This window comes from Mus pahari, chromosome 8, assembly GCF_900095145.1.
Source record: "Mus pahari chromosome 8, PAHARI_EIJ_v1.1, whole genome shotgun sequence".
Classification (NCBI taxonomy): Eukaryota; Metazoa; Chordata; class Mammalia; order Rodentia; family Muridae; genus Mus; species Mus pahari.
In genome coordinates this window covers 14213480-14224496 of record NC_034597.1, presented here as the reverse complement: position 1 = coordinate 14224496, position 11017 = coordinate 14213480, and the positions used below count along the sequence as shown (strand labels likewise).

General features: G+C 46.0%; 1 protein-coding gene across 2 annotated transcripts in view; it reads right to left on the bottom strand.

Annotated features, from left to right (window-relative positions):
- The window catches only part of Lrmda (leucine rich melanocyte differentiation associated), a 1022231-nt gene that overhangs the window by 432103 nt on the left and 579111 nt on the right, over nucleotides 1–11017 (bottom strand). For both annotated transcript variants that reach the window (XM_021203463.1, XM_021203464.2), the window contains one exon: nucleotides 3496–3613. In XM_021203463.1, coding sequence (XP_021059122.1) covers nucleotides 3496–3613 — 118 coding nt within the window. The remainder of the gene's footprint in view (nucleotides 1–3495; nucleotides 3614–11017) is intronic.

Below are 11017 nucleotides of genomic sequence, written 5' to 3'. Positions count from 1 at the left end.
AGAGAGAGAGAGAGAGAGAGAGAGAGAGAGAGAGAGAGACTCATACAAAGAGTGTGTGTATGCCCTGGTGTGCTTGTGTACCTTGAAGAGCCCACTGTAGCATTACCTATCTGTTTCACATGAATGAGAGCATCCTTCCATACAAGGATTCAAACTCAAGAGACAAGCAGCTTTGAAACAACGGAAACCAAATAGCAGTCACAGAGGCAAAAGGTGTCATCAGGAGCAAGAACGAGAGAGAACTTGGATTCCAGTGTCCAGGTCTGCCAGGTATCAATTCAAACCTTGGTGACATAGAGGGTTGATTAGTTCCTGACTGATTTTGCATTTTCGTCAGCTGAGAACACCCAGCCTGCCCATTCCCTACCTCGAAGGCAAGGGCTATGATTGGAGAGGCATTTTCCATTCTCCCAAATACTTTATGTCAGGAATAAAATGAAAACAGCTCCCCAAATCACAGCCTCCTTGATCATCCATCAGAACATTGTGCTGAATAAGCACAACAGGCCCCTGCTGCCCCAGAAAGGACAGAAGCCAACTTGAGATTCCGATTCTTTTATGAAAAATAGGTCTTCAGCTAGTGTGTGCAGTGCAGCTCCAGCAATTTGAAGGAAGAAAATTGCTCTCCATTTAGAGGCCGACTCAAGGTGTGTACATGCCTCCCAGAACATGCATATGTATATATACACGCAGATAAGGGAAATATATCTGCATATGAACAAACATGTGTCTGTACACACAGCAAATAGGCAAAAAGCAGCTGTCTGAATGCCAGTTTATTAATTCAGCAAAGAGCTCATTTGGGTCCCTTCTATCAGCAAGAAAAATACCACTGTGTATCTCAGAAAACAACAGACAAAAGGGAATCTCCCATCATTCTACAGGCATGCAGTATGATAAACCAGTAACAATGTGGAATCTTCTTGGGATCTTGAAGGATCATTACATAAAAACCCTTAAACAGAACCCCAAGAACCCTGGTTTGGGTCTTAACTGTACCTCTCAGAACCTTAGGTTTCTGACTCTCCCAGACTCCTCAAGCACAAAGCAACAGAAGGTAATCTCCTACTAGGAAATCTTGAGGCACCACAGAAACAGAAGCCAAGATCCCCATGCTTCTTTGTCAAGGGCATTTTTTGTCTCCTTTCTCAAATAATTAATGAGCATTTTTAAGTGTAATACAGTTAGTAAGGGCATTAGAGTCAATCACAGAAACATGTGCTAATTCTATAATTGATTGGAAGCTAATTGGGAACACTGAGGAGGAGCCCTTCTGCTTGTGTGACTCATGACTCGGACAGTTGATGGCAGGGTTTAAGGAACCCATTGCCATCATGCTCAAAGGCATGAGGAGATTCCACCTCTCCCTATCCCCATGCAGAAAAACAGTCCATTCCCACCTGTCTCTCTCACTCAGGCTCCCCTGAGAAGTTTCAACTGTGTCAAGACATCTCCAGGGAAAATATTGATCTTTCTCCAGGGCTAAAACAGCAGGGTGGGAAAAGACTAGGCCCCATGTCAGACATAAGGATAAAATTCCAGCTCAGGAATTCATAGCCCAGTGACCTTGGGCAGCTCCATGAGCTGCTCTGGAACTGAACCCCATCATATGCAAAAGATGTCAGTGGGTCCATCCTTCTATGCATCTAGGGCTCAGAGCCAGGCACATACAGAGTACAACATCCCAGGGCACGGACGGTACAATTAGTACGTCTTCAGCGTTCTATCAGCAGCTTTACAGTTCCCAATCCCCAAGCAAATGAGGGTAAGATAAATCAAGATCTGTTTTGTGCAATGTAGACGTGAATGTGGGCAAGGCAGGATGGCCAGTGACTGACCCCAGGGTCTCACAAAGACTTCATCTGCTGTACTTGGCTGGGGTTGGTGATGTTGGCTGTCTCTGAGGTCCTAAGAAAGGAGGAGAAAAAAGAGAGAAAGGGAGGAAAAACAGAAAGAAAAGAAGCCAGGAGATAAATTCTTTCATTTGGACAAAATGGCCAAAGCTGGAATAACTAAAGGCAGTCATGTGCATTCTGTCAGGCCCGTGCTCCAATAAGGAGAACTGTTAACACTTTAATAGCTATGAAATGAATCACTCAATTAATTCTCCACATGCTGAAACAGGTAACAATACATTTATCTGCCAGAATTATACCCTCCATATCATATATTTCCACAACTGTTAGCAATTTCATTCAGCATAACAGGAAATCAGTCGCACCTCATGGATTCAGGGAAGGAAAGTGGCCTGAGGTCTGCTGCCAACAGTGGAACTTGATGGAAGAGCTTCATTGTTCTGCTCTGTTTTGGCTTTGTTTGGCTTTGCTTCCCTGCTTAATCACTTCCAATGCATGTACAGAGGGCTATAAGTCACGGGGTGAGGACAAACTAGACCTTCAGGATTCCTGTGCCAGCATTTTCAACATAGAGCTGCAATTCCATAGGCGGTAACTAAGGAGCCCCACAGTGCTCCAGGGTAATGAAGTTTCTAGAAAGGGGTCATCATCAGGGTCACTGAATCTACTTCCCGGGCTCAGACTTCTTAGAAGGGCCCAGTGTCTCCCGGAGAGATTATTGCAAACATCCTTAAAACCTCTTGTGTCTGGATCCAAGATTCCCAGCCTACTGTCACCAACTGAAAGTAGGGAACACATAGCATCCCCAGCTCAGATTGTTTGGAAACACTGCATACTGTTCTAACATCACCTCAGGGAACTGAAGAGCCTTCATCTCTGAGAGAAGAAAATTACCCCCTCTTAGTAGCAAGAAACAAGAGCTCCCTCCAAAGGGTGAGAGGAGTTGTATCTACCTGAGAAACACAAAATTCTCAGTGTGTTCTTTTTCAGTTCCAGAACCCCTTGAGAAGAACCCTTTGAGGATGCCTAAAATTTACCTGATGAACGTCACTGAGCTTCACTCATGTTTCTGTGTGTGCCTTAGTTACTTTTCTACTGTTCTGCTAATATGTCATGACCATGACGACTTCTCTAGGAAAAGCGGTTTATAGCAGGCTTAGAGTTTCAGAAGGTGAGTCCATGACCGTCATGACAGGGAACATGGCAGCAGACAGGCATGGTGCTGGAGCAGCAGCTGAGGGCTTACATCCTGATTCACAAGCATAAAGCAGAGGGGTAAGGGTAACCTCAAAACCCACTCTCGTTCTGGCACATTCTTCCAACAAGGCCACATTTCCCAATCCTTCCTAAACAGTTCCACCACCTGGAGGCCAGTATTCAAACACATATGCCTATGGGGGTCATTCTCATTTAAACTTCCAGGTGTATTATAAATGAGTCTCCTTAGACCAAGTAAGAGGAAGACCTAAATTATAGGCAGTCAATTTCAGGACTGGGCCAGCCCTATATCTATGACTGAACCCTGGTATGAGATCATGTCTACTTATTACATACACAGGAAGCCATCACCCACGCCCTGCAGAGAAACCAGTGCAGTAAGATATAAATCCCACATGAAAATCAAACAGTAGCAGCTCACCTTGGGTTTCACCACCTTCATGAAGGCCCCTCTGACCAATGCCTCCTCCCGTTCTTGTCTGGTGACTTTCTGGGCATCCAGAAACTTCAAATTGGGCAGCTTGTGTAGAACAAAGCACCTGAGACAAAAAGGCAGACACAACTTGGGAAAGCTGGAGTCACAGCCTCAGGGATGTCGGCAGTATGTCTGAACCTTGGGAATCCACACAGTAAGGCTTTAAGGGTTTAGATCTTAGCCACTGCCTCCCCACCCCTACCCAAAATACACACCCCACACAGGGGAAATGTGAAGGGTTGTACTTTATACAAACATACAGCCAAATTTGAGTCATGATTACACTTGACTCAGGATTAGATGCACACCTCATTAGATTTAGCCAGCCAGGAGGACTCAGCCCAAGTATTCCTTTCTCCCATTCTAGGAAAGAGGCCTTGCTTCAACATGGAAAGTTCTCAGTAAAACTACTCTAAACTCTGATCAGACGTACCATGTATGTACCTGCCATTCTTGGGAGGTACCTATATCATTCTCTTCGTTGATACAATAGATTGGCAGTTTGGAGCTTAGGCTATAGGCCAGAATTTCCCAGGTAGGGCCTTAAATGAGTCCGCATAAGTTGGCTGACTTTGGCATAGGAGTAGGGCACACATGTGGCTGAGAAATGTTTCACTGAGGACTGAGGAGACCCTCAAGTACTTTTTGTCATCATTTCTGGGTAATTTCCACAACGTGTCATGGAGATGATCTTTACCAAGGAGGCAGAGGTGGCTTCTAGGGATTTTTAATACCCCCAAATACTCAGCTTCCTCTATTCCCTTTGAAAAATCATTAGTACTCATTATAGATCGTTACGAATTGCCCTCCATCAGATGTATAAAAAGGGTATTGACAAGAAGACACGCTTGGCCAGGGTATATGTTTATAAATGTATACGTGTATAGACACTGGTCTCTACTTCCTGTCAGCAACAGTCATCATCCTAGTGACCTCCCATCAAGGTCACATTCTCTACCAACCGAGTGAGCAATTGTCCTGACCCTCTTTTGCTTTGGAAGAAGAGAGAATCACCCAATGTCAATAGAAATGAACAACCTCTAATGAAACCTCTCACTTCCTGCAGCTACCATCTTACAATTCTCTCGTCTTCCAATCCCATTCCTTCTCCCCTCTAGCCCACACTACTTTCTTCATTCTAAATATTCTAGAATACACTATCAGCATCCAGTCCAACACACCGCCATTTCAGTTATTTCCTTGCTCTTAAAGTAATGAACGTCCTCATAGAAGCTACGACCTTCTCAAAGGTTTACCTTCATTATATCTTGGAAACCAAAGCAAGTTAGCCTGTTCATTCATTTCAGCTGCACAAATGTTTCTTGAATTCCTACTATGTGCCCGGATCTGGGGATACAGAAGTGATTGTGATACCCCTCCATTCTCAAAAAAGGTTCTTACTGTAATGGGGAATATTTATTGACATATGACTAACCAGAAATCAGTGAGGTTAAGTTATGCACTGGAGTGCTTATGCAAAAACAGAGAACAGCCAAAAACCTAAAGGGAAGAAGAGAGACATGCCATCTCAAACAGACCCCAAAGAACCGAATTCAAAAGCAACTCACTTAAGAGTTTATCAGTGTAGATATTTCTGGACATCCACTGTGGGTCCCTCCCCACTGGAGCCCAGGGTTCCCAGGGTCTCCTCCCACATCTACAAGGTAATTTCATATCACCAAGTAAGCTTAATAAGCTTTTTCAGGCAAAAGACCCGGCCATTGCACAAGAGCCAGAGTCAGCATTCTAAAGCCCCCTGCCCCTGTACTCCTAAATCACATTCAAATAATTTTGCAATTAAGTTCAATTAATTCGCTTATGAATTAATATATTATTTCCTGTATGTGAGCAAGTGCTTGGTCTTTGGGCACAGGTCAAAGGCCAATATCCCAGACCCCATCCTCCCCTTCCACTTTACTAAGGTTGGGTTTCTAGACTTCGCAGTGCTTTGTACCATAGGTTAGCTTTGGGGTGCTGGTCTCTGCCTCGTATCTCCCCATAGGAGTGTCTAGGATTACAGATGTGGGCCATCAAGGTACCAGGTATGGAACTCAGGTCATCAGGTTTGTGTGGGCCCCTGAAATTCCTTTACAGTCTATCCCAAGGCCAAAGTGATACCCCCGATCTTTTTCTTCCTTTCTCCTACATCCATCCCTCCTTCCTGCTTGCTCCCTGGCCTCAATCTATCCCCTGCTTTCCTTTTTCCAAAGCCTGTCCCTCCTTAACCTCCATTCCCCAAGTACCTCTGATCTTAGCCAAAATGAGGCAAAGGGCCCAAGCACTCTTTCTTACCCTTTAGCAGAATTCCCACCGGCCTCAGACTGTCACAGAAAACTTCCATCTCCTGCTTATACAGGCAAAGCCTTGATGACAACAGATTCTTTCAAATAAAGACATGCACAGACAGAAACAATATGTCAGGAGTGACGCTCAGAGGAGTAAAGACACCCACTAAGTGTAGGGTGGGAAAAGATGAATATTCAGGTGAGGACAACATCGGTATTAGAAAATCAGCCAATGTTTAATGATGAAGTGAAAGATGCCTTCACGGGGCTGCCAGGAAGCACAGTGACAACAGACCGTGCATTGTCATTTCGCCTAGCTTTGGATCACAGCTCTGAAATCAAAGGAGCGAGACAGAGAGGTGCTGGCTTTTAAGCTAGTTAAAAATTTTTGGATGACAAAAAGCTACTGTTTGCAGAGGGTTCCTCTTAGAGTCAGAGAGACAGCCTATGACAGAATCTGTCAATCATCTCCAGGCTTCAGGTGGCTTCACTTCCATCCTAAGGGCCACTGTGAGTTCTCAGGGAAGTTTGAGGGATGTGAGGGTTACCCAACCTGTAAGGATCAGAATGTGGGGCCTGGAAGGATAACAAACCAGGATAGGACACCCACTCTCAACAGACCAATTAAGGAGACAAATTAATATTGAGAAGCTGGGAAAGGAGCTGTATTCAATGTGTGTGTGTGTGTGGGGGGGGGGGGGGGGNNGGAANAAACATTGGGAAAAGGAAACAAGGAGCTGCAGTGATCCCCCAGGTCCATCTTCATGGTCCGAAGAGGATGTTTAGTTTTAAACAGAGGGCCAGAGGTATGCATAGCTAAGCAGCTCTGTTCCAAGGAGGGAATCGGTCTATCACCATTGTCTCAGTTCAGGCATCTCCTGCAATATGGGGCTGACAAGATGTGAACCTCTGTCAGGGAGACAAGCTCCCCTACTGGTTGGCACCAGGCTTCCAGGCTTCTCCTTCTTCTAGCATAAGATTCCTAAGGACATTTCAATCTCTCAGCCTCCATAGTCTGATAGCCAAAGGGGAGAACACTAGTGACTCTTTAGAATATTTTCATCTCAAGGGGTCTGCAAGATGTTGCTCAGTTTGAGTTTGATCCCTGTGGTCCACAGAAGAAGGGGATATATGATTCCTGAGAGTCATCCTCTGACCTCCGTGGGTACTCTGTGGGAAGCATGTACCTCTAACTCATGTTGTACACACACACACACACACACACACACACACACACACACACACACGCACGCACACACACATATATAGGCACACACTAATAGTAAATGAAAAATAAGTTATAAACAGCACTAGATTGATAACTCTGTAGTTCAGGGCACTTTATGTCTTTCCAGAAGACCCACATTCAGTTAGTTATTAGCATCCATGGCAGGAGTCTCCTAAGAACTAGAACTGTAGCTCCAGGGGATCTGGGCACCCTCTTCTCACCTCAGGGGTTACCCACATATGTGTACATAGACTCACACTTGGACACATAAACAAAAATTAATATTTAAGCTCTTTAAAATAAGTATCGATATCCCTGTCAGAATGACTACACTGGGTGGACTTGGCCCCTCATGATCCATTGTCTCCTCAACAATGCCTTCTTTCATTTGTTTACTCATTCAGTGAGTAATCATTGAGGAGCTAATACCTCCTGGAAGGAGCAATGCAAGGCCCTGAGGAGGTGAGGAAACCCAGCAGAAGACCTCTGCTCTCCGTGCATCCAACGCTCTAGCACCGCGTTTACATTCCACTGCAGTGGTTCTTGACTTTGAGCAGGCATCCTCATGACCCATGGGCTTGTTAAAGCACAGAGGCAGACGCCAGCCCATCCCCGGAGCTCCTTACTGAGGCGATCTGGACTGAGGCCTGGAATTTATGTTTCTAATAAGTTCCCAGGTGATGCTGTCACGGTTGCCATCCTGCTGAGAACCAATGTCCTACTGAAAACAGCACCACAAGGACTAATAGTTGGGAAATTATGAGAGCAATGAGGCAGCCAAGAGTTTCTTTCCCAGTTCAGCTAACAGTCTTCCCTGCCCAAGCACCTGTGCTCCATGAGCCAGGCTAACAGTCACGTTTACCAGGTCTTCCTGTCCCCTGGTGACTTAGAATAGGCACCAGCATTCTTGCCAAGCCATAAGCCAGACGGGCATCCTGCCTGCCTGTCCCAGGCTGGTCTTGGGAGATCCATTTCCCTTTGTTCTAGGTCATGTCAGAGTGTCAAAAGCTGCACCTTCAATCCTGAGTGTAATACAAGCTTGCCATAAAAACACAAGAGCAGATTCCCGAAGCCTCAGAATGAAGGCTTTTACAATATCAATTCAGCCCTTGTAAATTTAATCCAGGGGTTATTTGTTGCACCCAAATCTCTTTACCGTGATGTATGACTTAGTTACTGGGGGTTATCACAGCCGTATCCTAAAGTTGCATAGTACATAAAACATTTCAGTTAACAATGTGGAGAGGTTAACTCCCCCAGATAACCTGCAATCACAAGGGCTAGTCCAGATGACATCCCTCTGTCAGCTCACAGGAGCTATTGATGGTTCAATCAGTTTGTTTTGAAGGAAAAGAACAACAAAAGGCCAGTAAACTTATTTAGACTGTCAACAGGGGCTATGGGGAAGGGGACTTGCAGGTAAGTAATTCTGGGTGTTTTAAGGCTATTATCAAACAGCAATGGTTGAGGCAAGAGACAGCTACTAATAACACAGAAGGCAGCCATCATAAACCACTTTATGGCAGAACCCCCCTGTCCATAAATCCTGTGACACCCGGAGACAGCTTCAGATTTATAAAACCGCTTGTTAAGCCAGGGCACTGCTTAATGAGAGGAGATCAGTCTAGTTAAGTCTCATGTCCCTAGCTACAGAGGGCAACTCCAATTTCCCTGACCTTCTCAAGGTGGCTGGAGGGAAGCCCCCAGGGCTAGAGGTGGTGGGACTTAGAGGCCCTGCTTGCTGTGATATGGAAAAGGAGGTTATCAGAACAGGCAGCTCTGCGAAGGTGCTTACATCCCCACTTGTCTCCAAATTTCCTGAAACTGAGAGACCACCACCCAGGGACTATCAGGTTCCCTCTCTCCATGTAAAATGGTAGATTTTCCTTAAAGGACCCTTTAAGGACAATGCTAAATCTGGAAGGAAGAAGGAACAACCCCAATCTTTTTGTTACTATGGAAGAATCTATTTGTTTTGTTCTAATATCAACAGCCTTAGTACTTTTTGCCTAGATGTCAAAAAGAAAGGCAAACATTCTCTTGTCCCGCCTACCACGTTCCCCCAGAAAGATTGCCTGCTCCCCAGTCGTAGTGTAAACCACAGACTCATGCCATGGACCTCTCAGATCTGCTGGTGGGGTTGGCAGCCATACTTCGCTCATGGAAATGGTTCAAGACTCTCATGGGAGAGCCAGGTTCCAGAGTGCTGGGTGGTTTATCCATTCCACTTATGGCAAGCAATGCTTCCTCCCTTTATTTCCCAACATCTTCTCACTCCCATACATGGGAGTGCAGAGACAAAGTACAAGTTACTGATGCTCTACCTGGTGCCCTGAAAGCAGCTATGGATGATAATTTGGATGGTTTCAGTGTCTCCCCCCCCCCCACTCCTCCTCCCAGCTTAACAGAACAGGGCAAGGATGCCAACAGGACAATGTGATTCCTGCCTGTCAACTGGATTACATCAGCTCTGTTTAATAATACTGGCCATCGCACGCTGGTTAAGAGCATGGATCAACTGCTAAAGGTGTTTGACTAATGAGAGAAAACAGAGAGGGCTTAGACACAGCTTCTTTGAGAGACCAAAGCTCTTAGAGATTGGGGGCAGGGTGCCAGGGAAAAGAGGTTGTCACGATGAAAAGTTGGGGGGAGGGAGCTTTCCGGGCAGAGCAGATAGCTTGGGCTATGAGGTTTTGAGTTTACCTTCCTGAGCCTCAGTTTCTCTATCCGAGCCATGAGAATGGGCCTTTGCCTCCTTCAAACACTAATTTGTTTGGGGGGGGGGGATATCCCTGTGCTAAAAGTTGATTGATACACCAGGCTCACCTGAATGCCTTGCACAACCACCCCCTCCCACCTCCAGAGAGAGGCAGTCAGAAAACACCAATGAGGACCAAGGCATGAACAAAGGACTGAGTGGGACAGCTCCAGATGCTCTGAGAGACAATGATGATGATGGTGATGATGATGATGATCTCACTCTAATGAGCCGAGGTGAGCTCACCTCCAGCATTAATGAGTTGGCCTGACAACTGGCAAAGGCCAGCTGATTTTGCTCTCAGTTCACTGACAGCATGTTTGAAGTCTCTGTGCAAACAATACACCCGCAGGACAATCCAAGGGCCTGTACGGAGGGTAACCGGCAATTACTGTGTGGGCTTCTGTTGCTTTGATCTCTGGGTCGTGACCTTTGCTTTCTTGTGATCATCAAAGCCCAGATTGTAGATTAGCTGGGGAATGCTAGCTGGTTTATATAAGCCACAGGTTTTACAGCTCCTATTTAGTGGGAAACAGCCTTGGGTGGCAGCCCAAGGTGGCCCCAGACACCACCAGAGGGTCCCTCCTACCTTTCCTTTGGTGGAGTGCTACAGACACTGGGCAGGCCCCCAGGCTGCTGCCTACCAGGGAACAAAGAAAGGGCCTCATATTTTAAATAATTTAAAGTTTTAAGGAATACAGAGGGAACTACTGGGGTGGGGTGGGGGTGGGGGCTGGGGAAAACAGCCAGAGCCCGAAGGGACAGAAATTGAAAGAAAATGCACAACAGAGCTAAGCCACAAAAGGCCAGCGTCAGGCCTGAGAGCCCAGGTTTCTTGTCTGAAAGGTGATGTCCAGCATTTAGTCTCTGCTGACTTTCAGCCATCATTCTTCCTGAAGGAAAAGATAAGAAGGTGTTAGCATCCAGGGGTCTTCACAGGGTTTGTTTTCTCTGCCAGGTGGAGAAGGAGAAAGCAAGAAATATCTGGAGTGAGGGAGGACGCAGTGGAGAAATCCTGGGCATAGAACAGGAACAGTCAAAGAACAGAATCAGCGGTCAAAGAAAGGCTTTTACTGGGGCAAGGAAACGCACACACATACACACACACACACACACACACACACACACACACACACACACACACACACAGCAGGCACATGAAGAAAAAGACACCCCGCTTTGCAGAGGCAAGTGGGA